At 29.8% G+C, this 18,114-nt stretch overlaps 1 protein-coding gene across 7 annotated transcripts; it reads right to left on the minus strand.

The window, feature by feature from the left end:
* Positions 1-12,064: 12,064 nt before the first annotated feature.
* Positions 12,065-18,036, minus strand: LOC111314465 (mediator of RNA polymerase II transcription subunit 19a-like). Of its 7 annotated transcripts, none has more exons than XM_022915863.2 (8): positions 17,705-18,031; positions 17,486-17,607; positions 15,814-15,879; positions 14,318-14,607; positions 13,736-13,969; positions 13,296-13,350; positions 12,977-13,114; positions 12,065-12,486 (listed from the first exon to the last, which is right to left on the minus strand). In XM_022915863.2, the coding sequence occupies exons 3-7, from the start codon at positions 15,842-15,844 to the stop codon at positions 13,110-13,112; spliced, it is 615 nt and encodes a 204-aa protein (XP_022771598.1). In that variant the 5' UTR covers positions 15,845-15,879; positions 17,486-17,607; positions 17,705-18,031; the 3' UTR covers positions 12,065-12,486; positions 12,977-13,109. The 7 variants fall into 7 exon arrangements, with proteins under 7 accessions (XP_022771598.1, XP_089608666.1, XP_089608665.1 ...); XM_089752540.1 differs by having other exon boundaries at positions 13,291-13,350; positions 17,519-17,607; positions 17,705-18,020; XM_089752539.1 differs by having other exon boundaries at positions 13,291-13,350; positions 17,705-18,018.
* Positions 18,037-18,114: the final 78 nt, after the last annotated feature.

Raw genomic sequence — 18,114 nt, forward strand, 5'->3', positions numbered from 1 at the left:
AGAGCAGGACATCATAGTTTATTTTTTATTTAGCCAAGAAATAAAAAAAATAAAGAAAACAATAGTAGCTTGTGGTAAAACGATGATCAATAAGATCTTTTGCCTAATCATCATCACAATAACAATGCAAGTTCAAAAAAGAACTAAAGGAAAAATACAAATCATGAAATATAGTACCCTTGACATATCGTAAGATCTAAAGCATAGTAACAAAATGAGTAGATCGAAAAGCAAACAAAAATTGACTAACTAGATAAACAATATAAGAAATGTTTGGACGAGTAACTGTCATGTGTACAAGACCACCCATCAAAGTTCAATACAAAGAATGTTTGAAAGTGATGTACCATCAAAAGGAGAAAGATTTAAATTCTATTAAAGTGGTGATGATGTAATCTTGCTATCAGTTAAACCTATTCTAGAAATGAGATCAAAAGCATATTTTGTTTGAGACAAATGTAAGCCATTAGAATCACAAGGCCTAGAAAATAACTCAAAAGACTAAGATCTTTCATCTTAAACTTAAAATGAAAAAAAGTTTTCAGATCTTGAATACCATTTGTGTCATTACCCGTATTGATCATGTCATCCACATAAAATAAGATAAGAGTAGCACTATTTTCAATAATTCGAGTAAAAAAAGTAAAATTATGATTACTAGATGTAAAATCAAGTTACGTAACAATGGTATTAAACTTCAAAAATCAAGCTCTAGGGGCTTGTTTAAGATCATATAAAACATGTCGAAGATGACAGACTATGTTAGAAGGTACACATGAACCAAAAAATAGCTTTATATAGACTTTTTTAATGAGATCACCATTTGAAAGGTTGGCTACTTTCTAGCTACAACAACAGCTAACAATAAATGAACAGATATGAGACATGCAATTGGGACAAAAATCTTTTTATGGTCAATGCCATATTCTTGTATAAATTCTTGAATAATAAGACGAGCTTTGTAACATTTCACTGACCCATCAGATCTACTCTTGATCTTGTAGACTAATTTTTAATCATTCACTAACTTATTAGAAGGCCATTCAATAATATCTCAAGTATGAGTTTTCTCAAAAGTCTGAAACTCATTTGCCATTGCATACTGTCACATAGGATTAGAGATAGTTTCACAAAAATTGTGAGATTCATGTAACATAGCTAAAGCATAATAACAGGAAAAATCATGAATTTAAGTGTTGGTTCCCTTACATGGGTGAAACAACAAAGTGAAGATGATATATATGTTAAAGGGATAACTGTATCAATGAGAGCCTCAGTCAGATTAAACATAGTAGAAGTGAAAAAAGATGGATTACTGTTTAAGTCAAAAGTACCTATAATAGTCTCTTCTTTTGAAGAAAAATCAAAAGATGAATCTATAAAAATACATGAAAGAACATAGTGAATGTAATGAGGACAGATTAATGAACTTTTTATGTTCTTAAAAAATTACATGTTTTAATATGCGAAGATATTTAGACACTGGATCATAACATCTATACCTCTTGTGTTTTATACCATAATCAAGAAAATAACACAATATAATTTTAGGTTCAAGTTTAGTCATTTTATGAGTAAGAAGTAAAACAAACCAAGCACATCCAAAAACTTTGAGAGAATGGTAATCATGTACCTTATTGTATAGACACTCATTAAAAGACTGTGTGCCTACTACTCGTGTGGGAACACGATTAATAGTGTAACCAGCAGTAAGAGCAGTTTCACCCAAAAAATATTCAGGAAAGAAATAGGAAATGAAAAATGTATGAACTGTGTTAAGAATATGATAATATTTTCTTTTAGCTTAACTATTTTTTGTGAAGTATATGGACAAGACCTATGAAGAAAAGTCACATCGAAAACTCATTAGCAGCATTATCAAATCTAAAAATTTTTATTTTTCTAAAAAATTAAGTTTGTCTCATGTTTTTGAATTCACAAAAAAAGGATAAAAGTTTAATTTTTTGTTTAAATAAATATATCTAAGTATAACGAGAGAAATCATCAATAAATATAACAAAGTAATGTGAACCTTCTAAGGTTGATATAAGAGCTTAACACTAAATATCAAAATGAACTAAATCAAAAGGAGCAGATGAGAGAAAATCATTTTTAAGTTGATAAGAGAAATAATAAAAAATATAATGAGAAATATTACCTAAGACACTAGTAGAAGCAAGTGACTTTATTCGAGAAATAGATGCATGTCTTAGCCTAAAATGCTATAAATCTAAAGAAACTGAAGAGCTAGTTGTTTTAGATGTAGCAGTAGTAAGCAAATGTTATGAAATTATCAAAGTTTCAAGCTTAAACAGTATTTCAACCTTATGCCCTATTTGAGAATCCTGCATAATACAACCATATCGTTGTAAAAAATACAAATCAAGACCAAGGTCACAAAGTTGGCCAACATAAAGTAAATTTAAGGCAAGATTAGGAACAAAGTAAGTGTCCGATATACATAGTTTTGAGGTTTCAATATTACCAATGTGACTACCTTTTAAGATAGATTCATTTACTATTTTAATTATTAGACCATTTGGTATAGGTATCTTGCTTTTAAATAAAGACAAGTCAGCAGTCATATGATTCTCACATACAGTATCAAACAATAAAATATTACCTAATATGACAGCAAACATGGTAGAAACATGAGATTGAGATAACATTTAATTGAACAAAATTTAAAGATCAGTGGTGAAGATTGTAATGATCTCAAAAAAAGACTTAGAAGTATTTAGTTTAGTAATTGTTGCCGTCGCAATCTTTAGTGCGAGGATTATGAATTAGACTATCGTTCAATGATATTTAACTTTATATTTTTGAATGGGATGATGAGCCCTCTCACATCTTAAACAAGACTTGTAGAAAATAGAGCTAGTATTTTTCTAAAAAACAGTAGCAATAATAGTATCAACACTATGAGTCTAACTCATACTCAACCGAGTTTACTCAGATATCAATTCTATAAAAGTATTAACCATAATTGGTAAAAGATGTCAATGCAAAAATGAAAACCCGACATCCTCAAATTCATCTTGAAGTGCCGTTAGAAATTGAATAACACAAATTTGATTTCGATAAGTAATAAAATTACCAACATCACTTTCATATTTGAATTTCGACTTAGAATTTTCAAGCATGCCTTTAAATGTTGCATTTTAGAATAAAAATCATCAATCAATTGACTTAGTTCTTAATGAAGACGAGACAAAGTGGTCAAAATATAATATTGATGAGCAAGGATAGTAGAGTTGTACTGTATAGCAAGAAAATCTCAAGTATTTTTAACAAGTTCAAATCGTCCAAAATGTACATTGATAAAAAAAATAATAATGGTATTAGCGAACTATGTTAGAATTCAATGATTTTTACTTTCGCATTCCTCTAACCAATTTATAAATTTATCACCAGATTCTTCTTATTTTCTTTTTGGTGCTTTGCGTTACCCGATAATAATAAGTCATAATTTCATTCCCTTTAGATAACTATGCATAGTCATAGCCCACCTATTCTAGTTATTTTCATCGAGGATAATTGAAATTAGTTGTACATTTTCTTGTTGAATACCTATTATTAAGCTCTTAAAAAAAACAAAAAATGAAGATTTGGAAAATTATAAGTATTAATATAAAAGATTAATCTTAAAGATGGAAAGAGAAACCAAAAAAAAATAAAAATGAAGTGTTGAAGAACAAATGAAGTTAAAAATGAGAATAAACCAAATATGAGAATAAGCAAATATTAGTTATTCCAAGGTGATTCACCTTCAAAATGAACCATAAAATGACTTTGATAGCATGAAAAAGAAAAAAAAAATGATGAAAACTTTATTGTAATAACTTGTATATTACAATGAGGTTTAAAACCTATTTATAAAGAAGTAAAATATTACAAAATAAAAAATACAATAAATAAAAATAATTACTAAATCAATTCTTGTAATTAGCTAAATCAATATTTAATATTAGAGTTGGCATCGGGGCGGGGCATGTCAGTTTTTTGCTTTCTCTGCCTCCGATCCGATGGTTTAATACTTTTATTCGATACCCAACCCACCCCTGCTTAGAGGTTCTAGCTGAAAAACTCGACCCCGACCCGCTAGAATATTATTTACCCGAATCTAACCTAACCTGACCCAAATTCAATATGTATAAAATCATCTTTTTTCATAAAAAAAAAACCATTGAAAAATCTATTTAGTATTTTATTTTCAGCATCATACCAAACAGATTTTAGATTATAAATTCAGTGCTTAAAAATTTCAAGACAAAATATAACACTGAATTTTTTAACATTTTAGTTTTTCAGTTTATCAAACAGCACCTTTTAGAAAGATTTACATAAATCTTTCTAAATCCAAATCAACCAACAAAATGACCTACATCTCAAAAATTTAATCAATTTGTATAGTTAAACCCTAGTTGTCACTCATTAAAATAAGAGAGTCTCTTTTCTTTTTGATAACAAATGATTTAAGCCCTTTTTTTTTTTATCAAATAAATATTACACAATCTGTAATGTTGATGGAAACTTTAATAATGGCTTTGGCTTATCTCAGAACTGCTGGTACTAATGGAGATTACTCAAAGGAAGGCTTAACTATTGCAATTTTTGTTTCTCAATAAGAGTGACAGCGAGAGAAAAGTTTGGGTAGGACGTAGTTCCTGGGATTGCTTTTATGTGGGATGGTCAGATTGCACTGCAACTCAGTTCTAACCTTGTCTTTGCTTTGGAAAGGTTCTTTAATGGTAGATTCCCTTTTTCTTTTTAAAAGATATGGTTGCTTTCAGGCCTACATTTCGCTTGTTAATAGTAGACTAATAGGAGAGAGCCATAGATGAAAGCCTCTTCCTTAACGACCTCCTTCTGCTTTCGCTTCTTATTCAAAATCTGTATGGCTGTTTTGGGGGAAACGGCCGCTCCTAGGTACTAATGGTTGGCCCGTCATCTACATTTCTCTCTTGTACTGTTGATTTTATTCTTTCTGGCTTAAAGGCTTTCTTTGCTAAAATAGAGAAAAGATTCAAAAGAAATTGATGAAAGCTAAACGAAGGAAGAAATGTGGGATGGTTGGATGGGTTGATGAGAAATTTTGAAAAGATCGAGAGAGTTAGACAAAGAAGGTCGATAGAAATCAAAATTCAAAAATCTTAAAAAAAAAATTACATATATATATTAAGGGTATTTTAGTAAATATTTCAGGTCAAGTCAGATCAAGTTTTATATAAACCCGATCTCGACCTGAATTTGATATTTCAAAAAATAAAATCGACCCGACCCGACCCGAAGCTTGTTTTTTCAAAAAAAATTCGACCCTAAATGATTGGGTCGAGTCGAATTCCGATGATTTCGGGTTGATTTACCGACCATATTTAATAATTTTTAAATTAATATCAAATCAATTTAAATTATTATCAAAATATTATAAGAATATCATTCATAGATAATTGGCTTATGCTAATGCAAGCTACTGATTTACTTGATGTTGACTAGGTGTTTGACCATTTGATTGTCATCTTAACGATCAACAAGTGTTGACTTGACTAATTTAACAATTAAAACATTAATTTGATGATCAGGTACAACATTTCTCAAAAATTGAGTTTTTATTGCTACTTTATACAAATGTCAAATTAATTAAGAAATTTTTATTAAAAACTAAGCTTAAATAGTTAAACCTAATATTTTCAAATTTTAAATAAGTTTGAATGAACTTGATAAAATATGTAGCAAGGCAAGCTTGAATTTGTTGAAGTTAATTTGATTTAGCTTTTTACTCATCAATCACACCTCTAACTTAGGACCAAAAACCATCAAACTTTTATAATCAGCTAGTTAGTTTGAATTTAACAATGTATATATTTTTTTAAACTATAAATATTCAAAATTGAAATTATCAGCGTTGAACCGACTCCAATATTATTGAGTTAATAATTTATTGACATCGCCATCATTGAATTCTCATTTTGAGTACGGCACTTGGTTAACAAGTCATATTCATTTTCATTACATAATATAAAATTTCACCATTTTTGGATACAAATGGATAAATTGGAAGTATATATGCACCATATATATAAATTTGTACATATAATTAAATTTTTTAATTTAAAAATAAAATTTATAATCATAATGTTATATATGTGCATGGATATAGCAAGTGGCAACATTATCGGGTGGTTTTTATTTCCTAATTGAAAATTTATCAATTAGAGGAAAATATTTAATAAAAAATCCCAGTTTGGGCTCACTTCAAAAAAATTCTTTTGTCTCTATATTTACGTACGGGGAATTGCAGAAAATGAAAACAAGACAAAATATAAAGCTTCGTAAAAAAAATTATTGGGAAATTGTAAGATCGTGGAAAGTGAAAAACATGTGTGAAAGGACATCCACTTTACAGCACCGACACTCTTTCCTAGTACTGATACTTCACCCCAATCAATGGAAATATTATTATTAAAAAAAAAAAAAAATCCGTGGTTCGTACGAAACTTGTTTTATTCCTTTCACTTAGAAGTTTGAGATACCTGAGAAGGGCATTTTGCCCATTTCTGTTTTTTTTTTTTTTTTTTTTTATTTAACTAAAAAATAAAATATAATGGATCTGACGGCCTAACGGTCCTCATTCTTGTGTTTATATTAAGCCCATAATTTATTATTATTAATACTAATAAATGAGACTGTTAACAACAATTATTATTACTATTAGTTAATTAAATAATTGAAAGTTAGATTACCCGAGGTGCTTAGGAAAAATGAATATATGAAACTAATTATTTTACGTCAATATATTTTTTTATTAAATCATATAATGTAATTATATTATTAAAAAATTTTATTTATTTATTACATAAGTTTATTAAAATAAATATCCATTATTTAATTATTATTATACATTATTGTTTTTATAATTTGAATAAAAATAAGAATAATAATTTTTTTTTCAATTAGTATAACATGTGATTGCTTATTTATGAAAGATCGATTTACTTATATTTTTATTGAATTTATTTAACTCTAAAAAGTCAATAATTACGTGATCTATGTTGATATTAAATTTTTAATTTTAATAATTAAAATTTAATTTTTAATAGTTTCGAATAAAAATTAATACATAAAAGAATGAACGTGTGCTATGAGTGACCTATTGAATTATAAGTTGTATCATTGTAGCAGCTAAAAATAAGTTGTATAATTCATAAATTTATGATGAGCATGATTAAATAATTAGAAAAATTAATTGCCAAAACCGAAAAGGGAGCAATCATTATGCTTGTGTATGCATCTTTTTTGTGATTTTGTTATTCAATTTGTAACATTTACGTGCAATTCAAGTAACATCTATAGTATATGTTACACAACTATATGTGTATTGGATTTTTTGGTGGTCCAAAAAGAAGCCAAATCAATTATTTAAGTAGGATCCTTGGCATTTATTAAATAAAATAAGTAGGTGTGGGAAATAAAACAAGGAAAATTTTTTTTTTTTTTGAAGAAAAAACAGGGGAAATGATTTATTTTAGATGTTGATGTATAAAATAGTGCTCCTAATGCTAAGTTTTGAGGCAATAGAATTATATAGAGTTTCATTCATTTATTTATATGTTAATTGGTGTATAATTTTGAAGATAAAATTATTTTTTCTTATATATGTCATTTTTCATTTAGTAATGTTAACTTGAAAATTAACGAAAAAAATCACTTAGCGATAAAATATCAATTTTAAATTTTGAAAAATATATTTATTTATAGCCTCTAACTATATGATATTTTTTTTATAATTTAACCTTTTTTATTACAAAATTGTGTTATAGAAATTAAAGCAAAAAATTATTCTTTTTGTGTCAATAATAGAGGGTATATAATATGCATGAATTATAATGGAACTTTTACTGTAAAAGACTTTGGTTTTTGGGGTACAAAAGAAAGGGTAGGATTTTCAAAAGTTTCCAGACAAAAGTGGTGACCAAATAGTCAATTTAATTCTCATTATATGACTAACAAGTGATTAGTTCAATCGATTAAAATCATTTTTCTTGACAAAGAGTTATTGGGTTCGAGTACTCAAAAAAAAAAAAAATCCCCATTATATGCATCACAATGCTATTAATCTTGGCCATTTAACATTTCTTAACAATTGGATTCAACATACTATATTTTATGCTAATCTCTTTGTTGATTACTACTTTATTTCTTTAAATTAATTAAAAAAAAGGTTAATCGTGCAAACAAAAAATTTTTATACATACGATAACGTAATTTAAAATAATAAAAAAATAAAAATATTTAAATTCTAAACATATTAAATATCAACTTTAAAAATAAATATATAAAGTAATTAGAACTAAAATTTGAATTAAAAATAAATAAAGTCATGTGAGCTATATTTGCCTTAGTTCTGAGGCTCCCCACTTTGTATCTAATCTTTAGCTAGACATCGACTAGGGTATCTGTTTTAAGGATTCTGTTACTGCCTATTTTTTTTTCTAAAGGCCCTTTTGATGATCCCACATTAGCTTTTCCAATCTTACTCATTTTCTCCTCTTTTTGAACTGTGTTTTCTCTTTCCCTAACAAAAGTTAAAATTAGATTCTAAAAAGTCATTAGAGCATGCACGCCAAAAGATTTATTTTTTCCCCACCTCATATTTAGGGTATCACATCAAACCATTTTTATTAAAAAATTTTCACATATATATATATATATATGACATTTATGCTATCTTTTGAGTAATACAAATGATTCGAGATGGTATAAATATATGGATAAAGATTTTATCTATCTTAAAAAAAGAAAAAATAAGACGCAATATCTTAAAGCTTTGAGGTTTGGAAGGGTAAAACAAGCATCTTAGGTTTTTCATGGCCAGTGCTTTGGTGGCCACAAACTTTATAGGATTCTTACTAAAGAAGATAGAAAAAAAAAAGGGTAATGAAAAGAAAAGCCAAGGAAAATGAAAGTGGAATGATGAAGTTATTGTACCATAGCATAATTCTTAACCGAGTGGAAAATCAAGAACTATGTGAAGGAAAATTAGGAAAGGAATTCACTTGCTGTCAAAAAACAAAGGGAACTTTATTTGTCAGGAAAAAGCAATGAAAAACAAAGGGAAAGTTGATGGTGATTCTTAGGAGCATCAAGGAATTATAAAGCAAAAGAATATTCAAGATCAAGTAGCTAGCTAGGCTATAACATATATATATATGCTAAATAGTAACAGGACTGTTTTTCTGCAACTTTAATTAACATTTTCGAACTATATTTTTCAGCAAATAAAGTTTTGGGTAAACTACAAAACCCAGCTTTGAGTCTATGGATGATATACCCTAATCAAGTTTTAACCATTTAAAAAAAAATTTCTTATTTCTTATTTCTTTTTAAAGTTTCTTTTAGGCATAGGTAAAGAGTAAGTGATATTAATATACACTTGAAAACTATATATATATATATATATATATATAAACTCAAATGGTAAATTAATTTTTTTAATGAGATAATTTGGCTTCACTATCCAATAAAGAACTACCAATATTGGGATTTTTTTTTATTGTTATTAATTTCTTTCTCCTCACTATAAACTAGGGTCATTATTGCAAGTTGGAACCAAATTCAAGAGTAAACATCATTTTTACAGGGCATGAGAACCATGATTATGGCCTAAGACCGTTAAGGAAAGAAGGATGTGAACTTAATCAATCATTGTGTCTAAAATAACTGTTAGGAGTCAGAGGTCTTGGTAAAGAATTCTTGAAATTTTAGATTTAAATTTGACTGATGAATTTAATTAATTAATTAATTAATTAATATTTAATTATAATTATAACTTAAAAATATTCTTGTTGATAACTTATTAATATATATAATATGATCATATGTACATGCATCAATTAAAATGAATATCTAAGTTTTTTCACTCATGTTACAATGATGATTTCTTGACCGTCAGCACTACTGATTTTTTTTATGAAGATGGGAGAAGCCCCGTCCTTCATGGCCTAAATTCTTTTTCACATGGGAAACAGCTACACTGCTTTCACATAATATTATATAAATATAATGCGCTAACAATTGTTTGGATTCCAATCTTTTGTTTGTCGTTACATGGTTTCATTGAGCAGATGGATTGCTTCCTTTAGAAGAGCCACATCCCAAATAATAATTAAAAAAAAAAATACTAGCCATTTTTAGGCTCTCAAGAACTTTCTAATATTGGATGTGTCGTTAATATTGATTAGTATTTTAAAATATAACTAACGCACAGCACAAAAACTAGTTTCCAAAGGAGTCTAAGTTGCTTGAAAGACATAACCAAGAGCTTTATTTTCTTTTTTAAATTTCATACTAGCAAAAGGCTATGTTTTATTTACCCTTGTGTTGTTGGAAGTTTTTTTAAATTATTATTATCAAAAAATTAAAATTTGATTATTAAAATTAAATTAATACTTTATTAACAAAACATATTATAAAAAATTAAATTTTAATTATTAAAATTAAAATTTTAATACTCTATCAATAGAACATATTATTGCTAATGAGAAGTTATTTATTTATTTTTTTTGTTTATCCTTTCATCATTAGATGAAAAAAATGGTATTGCAAGGTAATCAATGGAAATAAAATTGAAGCCACAAAGGGAGAGCAAAGTCGACAAGCTTATGGAACACAACAAAGAGCCAGCTGTTTAGGCTGATCGGAAATTCAGAATTTTTCTTGGGCTTGGACATGAGAACCTTTCTCTCGTAGACATTAAGACATGGCCCATTTTGGTGCCTCTGCTATATAAAGTACAAACTATAACCTACTTCCAAAAAAAAAAAATAGTAATAATAATAATAAAAAAACTCTTTATCTATCGGTCTCTGATTCAGATACCCTAAAGTCAACCAAGACATTCGTGTCTAATCCTGTTGAATTTCCAACCTCCAAAAATCTGACTAATATACTATTTGAACTAATAACCTACTTTTAATTCAAAGTCCAATTACTAGTTGGGAATTTTCTTCCTTTCTACCCAAACTACAAGGCATGGCGTGTAGCTATTGACAATGTATTTTTCTACAAAAATGCTAATAAAAGGGATTTTTTGCCGTACATTATTCTCTTGCTTTTAAAACACGAATTCCAGAAGACTGGGTGTTTAAAAAATTAACTAATCTCAAAGAGAAAAATAAAAGTTCCTTTCTTTCAGGAAAAAAAAAAAAAGGAGTTTCCTTGATTGGTATTCCAATTACTGGTGAGTTAAAATGGAAAATGCGTATTAATAAAACGAAGTGGTCCTTAAATAGCCTAACAACCCATTTCTGCAAAAATACTTTTAACGCCAATTTATAACTTTCCTTTTTCATTTATTCTAAGATTTACGAATGCAGAGAGAGAGAGAGAGAGAGAGTCAAGGAAACTAGGTTGAAAGAGTTGTTCCAATGGGAGGAAAGCTTTATAAAAACCAGATTGCATTCATTTTAAACCCTAAAAAATTGGAGCAGCTATGCTCCTACCTCTCATACGCCTATTTCAATCCATTTACACGCAACAATACCCGCACTAAGTGCCAATAGATAGAAAGTAATAGAGCTTTTATGTGACAACTGTATCCGGCCGCAACCGACAGACTGCAACCCGACCCCATTAGATAGATTTTTTTTTTTCAAAATTAAATTTCAGATAAAATATTATTAAAAAAAAATCATGTTCGAATTTTAATCAAATCCGACACGATCTAATATTATATAAAAAATTATTTTTTTTAATTTTTAATATATATTTATATATTTATATTTAAAAAATAATATTTTATATTTTATTAATTTCGAATCAGATTAATTACGGTTTATATAATATTATGTTGACAAGTCGGCTTCGAAAAAAACAAAAATCTATCCCAACCCGACCTATTAACAACCCTAACCAACTGAAAATAAATACAAAAAAAAAAAAAAAGTCCAAAATCCAAAATGCAATATCCTTGAGTAGACAAAGGGAAATAGCAAATGAAATTGTAAAATTAATTCCCCCACCACCCCCCCCCCCCCCATCCGAAAAAAAAAAATTGCTGACACAATTGCAGACAAAAAAATGACCTAATTCATGTTCATGTCATAAGACGTGCCTGTTTACAACTTTTTAAGAACGTAGCTGATATCAGAAATTGTTATGACAAAAAGGGAAGCAGATAATCCAAGGGCCCCCATGTAATTATTCTTTCTACAATCAAAAGATGCAAAACCTAATTCAAACTGATTTTACAACTAGGCTTTTAAACTTCTAAAATGACACAAGACTAACGATGTGTACATGCAGAGTCATTCAGTGTAATACAAAAACTATAAAAAGAAAGATCAAAGTTTTGCACCTACCAACAATTATATTAGCCCAATGTTATGATACAAAAAGTCCATTTTCAGCAACTTATACCTCGCATGAAACATCCATCAATGGGTGAATTCACCCTCCACACATTCTTTAGTCAGTTTACAAGCTAATCTGCACAAAAACAACAGAAAGCGCAAAAAGTGAGAGTGATAACCTTTGAAACCTAGCTAGCATTAAACACCCTACCCCCACTCCCCAAGCCCCAAATAATAATTAATAAATAAATAATAACAGGTCACATAATGAATAGTGGTAAGAGGATTCCAATTCAATCCTATGCAGCGAATAGGCCATATTTATTTCAATTAAAGAGTAGGAAGAAGAAAACATTTGTTTTGATAATACAACTACCTTTCTTCTTCTCCTTGGAATCTTTGTTCCCAAAATTAGAATTGTAAATACTTGAAATGCATAACTGATTAACTATGTGACATCTTCTAAACAGAAGGTGAAGAACATTATTGTAGATCTGGGGGTATATTAATATATAAGTTTCGGTTAACTTTATATTTCAATAATTGTTTAGCAGTGGATTAACTGGATATTATTTCCAGGAACAAGAAAAACACAATGTAGAGAACAGCAGATAATAAGCATTCACCTAAAGCAATGAAGGGAACATTAAGCAAACCCTTCCACACTCTGAAAAACATCTGAGACAATAAATGAACTATAGAATGCCACCATTTTAGCCTGCTACTTTAATTGCACCAACTTCGTCAATTTTTGAGCTTTTATGCTGCAACAAATTAATTATGTAGTTTCATCAGAGAGAAGAAAAAGTAGTTACAAGACAAGGTTCATTGGCACTACTCCTGAAAGAAATGGAGAGTTAATGCTCAACATATCACAAATATAAAACTTGATCCACATAATGCAACACAATAGAGTAAAATCCAGAATGATATGCATTACCTTACTTTTTTTGTGTCTGTGAACATCATTAAGATCTTCGTCTCCATCATGCTTCCTTTTCTGAAATTATATGAATTACAAAGCATTTTACATGGAATTCCATTTAAAATCTAATTTCAAAATAAAGGGGACTATATTTTTTTTTTATAAACATTCTGATGACAGACCAAAAGGCAAACTTGCACAGGGACACAGACAATAGATTCATTCCTGACATCAGAAAAATTGCTTAATTTTAATGGTCAAAAGAAAATGTCTCATGCATAGCTTAAAAGAAACGTCATTCTTGAAAAAAGAACAGACAAATTAGCTGATTGATATTTGTGTACTTGGGCACGGCACAGCAGCATAGCCAGACCAGCCATGAATTTAGCAATCTTTCCATTAGACTCAGGGATAAACGAGTAATCAAAGCAATAGCTGCAAGAGGTAACAAGCTTCCAACCTTTTCATGGTGCTTTTTTGAGTGATCAGCACCAGAATCATGATGCCCACTTCTATCCTTCTTTTTTTCCTTGTCTTTATCTTTACTTCTATCTTTATCTTTATGACGATGCTTGTGCTTCTTATGCTCTTTATCCTTCTCCTTATCTCTGTCTTTGTGCTTTTTATGCTTCCTCTCTTTATCTTTGGCCTCACTCTTTGATTTCCCAGCAATAGTAGGGATCCCTTTTTCACTCTATGAAATAAATAAATGGTTAAGAACTCCAGCTGAAGTGACTATTGAAAAAAAAAATTGTCAATAAAAAGAGTAAACACTGTATGACTGTTAAATTTTTACTGTTTTACTAAGGCTTGCTTGGTAAGAAGGATGGAAAGACATAAGGATGAAAAATTTGTTAATTTAATAGTAAAGCTACAAAATAGAAAATTGGTTATGAATTTTAACCACTAGATTAACAAAATTTCCATCCTCAATTCTCATCCTTCCTACCAAGCAAATCCTAAATGATAGCATAATGTCTAGGACTGCCATTCGGTTTAAGAAACTTGCATAAAGCTAATCTCAAAAAAGTAAATTTCTTACTGCTGGCAATTCAATAGGAGTTGTTTCTCTCAGCTGGAAAGCCTCCTTAAGAATATCAAGGTCAAAAGGCTGTATTCGGGCATTAGTGTCTCTGTTATGGGATGTATTCTGAATAAGCTGGTCCAACTGCATCCCTTCTCCTTTTCTAATTTCAGTGTCTCCTACTACATTATGAAGATAATGTGTGTCTACGATGGACAAAGGAAGAGGTCTCTTGCAGAAGAAATCATGGTGAGGCAACAACTTATAGTGACTTATAAGATCAACAGCACCACTAAGTTCCCTTGGTCCTAAATTTATTCATATAAACAGTTTCTAGTCAGTTGAAAGAACGATAATAATAAACCCAACACCAAATAATAAACAGTTTCTAGTCAGCTGAATCTGAAATTTTCAATCCAAAAAAGCGATAAAATACAAATTTCTAAAAACTGTTTATTTTAGATTAGGCTTATTTTACAGTCAGAATAAGATTATTGTCCTTACAAAAAGTTATTTTTAATTTAACTTACAAAGGATGGAAAATAAATTTATTAATCACTTATTTTCCCTAATTAGATTGAGATAAATAAAGTTTCAGGAAAGAGATATGGATGTCTCAAGTAAGAGATAATGAGAGAAACAATGGTTAAATCAAACCATTTGGGCAATCCAAGTTTTGGAGGAAATGCTCATTTTACGACAGATCATGTAACTATTCATTAGGGCTTAAAGGACGGGGAGAGAGAATCATCATGATACAGAAGCATTCTAGAATTTATCTAAATTGGTTATCTTGATATGTTTTTCTCTGTTTACTGTTTTATTTTTTTTATTGGTTAGTAACTACATTTTTATTTAAGTGGTCATGTGACTAGCATGTCACCTCTTAATGAGTTTAAATGGCTAGGGATTAGATGATGTTCATTTGTATCTAAGGGCAGGATTAAAAGCTGCTGTAACTCTAGTATAAATAGTCTTTTAGATACATTAGGCAACCGTATTATACTTGGATATTATCGTTAGAGGTTCTATGACCTCAACCCTAGTTTCATTTTTCCAGCTTCAATTTTACATCAATTTTAGCCCCTGCTCAGCTTTCTTTTTATTATTTCTTGTACCACACTACTTCACAAGAATATGGCTAAGGCAACAACAATTAGTGTTAGCACCATGATGGATAGTTTTAACCTACAAAATTTAGAATTCAACATGGTAAAATACGATAAACAATAACATTCAAGATTCTTAATTCCTTTCCTTCATTTTGCAGTTTTCTCATTAAAGTAGAAGGGAAGATGGATGTTGATCTATCTTTTTTAGCATCTGCTGCTCTATATGACAGGCTAAAGTTAGAATAAAAATACATACAACTATCAGGATATGAATGATCCACCAGTGGAGTATTTTAATAGATGCAAAACCTAATAGCAAATTCAAAGCCCTACCTCAAGCAAAAAAAAATGCAATGACAACAAAAAGTACACTAATAAATCAATATTCTAAACATAGAGTACCTCTTCCAAATTTCTTGCCTTCAGAATCCATGAGTTAATGATTCATGAAACATGTAACATCATAAACTGCAATTTTATAGCCATAGTCAGGAAAGCATCCATGAACATCAAGTAAAAACATCCATAAAGGTAAACAAAGATTCAAGTAGATCTTTGGTAAGTTAAACATTACCATCAAAGACATGTCATATAGTGAAAAAAGGCCAATTCTAACATTGTAGAATTGAAAATGCATACAAGCCTATAGTAAGTAAATTTATTTTTCCAATTTGTTCCCCTTTGTTGCATATGTGCACACTAGCACCTTACAACTTTTAAATTGTATACCCAAATTTCACCTCAAATAAATTTCTCCAATGTAGCAATTAATTCCTTTGCTCTCATCTTTCTTACAACTTTGTTTATATTCAAAACAACTATATCACTAGTACCAAAAGATAAAATGTTACAGCATATATGTCATTCCAATCATCATTTTTTTCAACTGTTACAGATCTAATGGGAAGAAAATCCAAGGGAGTGAGCACATATGCAGCCAAAGTTTGGCTCAAAATGCGGCATGTAGATTAAAGAGCTCTAGATTCATATAAAGCTTGCAAAAGATCAAGATTGATTTTGGCAGAGCATCATCAACTCCATCCAAATTCATGTATTCTGCATTTCTAAGGGTAGCTGAGTAGGATGGAGCTGTTAAGGAAAAGGAATCTTCAAGCTGGTCAACATAAGATACACTCAGGCTAAAGCTAACTTCACTAGGCCTATTTAGATAGACACAGTTTGGGTAAAACGAGGAAACTTTTTACCAGACAACTAGTGCCTTGTGCATGAACAAAGAAGGAGGTCCTTTGCCCACTTTGAAGGACTCCTCATATTTCAATAACCTTAATGCTTGACATAATGCAAAGTTGTGCAAAAGAAATGTCAAATAAAACTGATAAAGGCCAAATTGGAAACCACATAACTCTTTCGTTTCAAAACAAAAAGCAAAATGGTTCCTAAACCTGGATTAATATTTACTTAAACCTAGCAAAGCACCCACTGCCTCAAACAGAAAACTAAACACAGGTTCAGGGGCGGATATGGTAGGAGAAAACTGACCCACTAACTTCAAAAACTATATTTCCCCAGTTAAATTTTACAAGAATAGCATAGTATTAGTTTCCATCTCAAGCCAATTAATAGCATATTTCACTTTAAAAACAAATTCTCAATTCATTGTTAATGGTCATAAGTTACAAAAGTTTTCATGCAATGGCTTTTCATTGCACTAAGAAATTAAAATTAGTCTCATATGGAATACTTAATCTACACATAGTTTCAGCTTACGTTAAGTTATAAAAGGTTTAGCAGCACTAACTTTGCTAGCAAAATTCACTTTAACAACCAAAAAACCGAACCCCCTAAGGATTCTTCATTTTCAGATAAGCATCCCATATTCTGCACGTAACAAACACCAAAATTACAAACTTAAATTAATTTGTTCATAATTTCTTTTCAATTTCTCATTTCCGCTAAATTTCTCCTCAGAATCTTAGTAGTTATATAAATTTCCAAGAAAGTCGAAAATAAACAAAAAGAAAACTACCGAAACAAACAAAGAAAAATTAGGGGGGGAAACCTTCACGATTTATCATTAAAAAGCTTCAACAAACATAAAAAGAAATCAAAACACCTCAAACATAGAATCGCAAGTTCGCTGTGGTACTTTTTCAGATCACGAGAAAGCAACGCACAAAAGTTCAAGCTCTTCTTCTATTCAACTCAGTCCTCACGCTTCACTACCAGCAAAAAAACCTAAGAAAAAAATAACAAATTCAAACAAAAATATAAACCGCGCAAAAAATTAAAACATAAAAAAAAAAAAAAGAAAACGTAAGGAGGAGAAATTGACCAGTGAAATGAAGAACGCGAAAAAGGTTGGAATTGAAGGGAATTGGAGATGAAGTAAAGAGAGCGGAAGGGTAGAGTCCGTAGATCAGAGAAAGTTCGAGAGAGTTCAGGAGCAGGCAAAGAAAGAAAGTTGTACTTTTTTAGGGTTTGGATGGGGAGGAACGACGACGACTAGCATAAATTTTCTTCTCTTTTTTTTTTTTTTTACCTCTTTCAGGCTTCGGGTCCGTAGGTTCTCGGGGTGTTTATTATTTTTTTAATTCCTCTCGGGAGTCCAAGAGCAAGAGCCTCGGGTGATTCCATGCCCTTGACAATGTTTGTCTCAACGCTCAACGCATTCGCACGGACGCGGGCCCCTGACCAAAAGTGGGACGAAATTTTTTTTTCCTTTTTATTCTATATTTTTCGTTT

This window comes from Durio zibethinus, chromosome 23, assembly GCF_047325235.1.
Source record: "Durio zibethinus cultivar Kanyao isolate XHJ-2024 chromosome 23, ASM4732523v1, whole genome shotgun sequence".
Lineage (NCBI taxonomy): Eukaryota > Viridiplantae > Streptophyta > Magnoliopsida > Malvales > Malvaceae > Durio > Durio zibethinus.

What these genes read in the sequence shown, in the direction of transcription:
- LOC111314465 (XM_089752541.1), bottom strand. Translation starts at nt 15,844, where the DNA reads ATGGATTCTGAAGGCAAGAAATTTGGAAGAG. An exon ending in AGGCAAGAAATTTGGAAGAG is followed by an intron (nt 14,608 to 15,813) that starts GTACTCTATGTT and finishes GAATAAATTTAG; the next exon opens with GACCAAGGGAACTTAGTGGT. An exon ending in CAAAAAAGCACCATGAAAAG is followed by an intron (nt 13,351 to 13,735) that starts GTTGGAAGCTTG and finishes ATATAATTTCAG; the next exon opens with AAAAGGAAGCATGATGGAGA.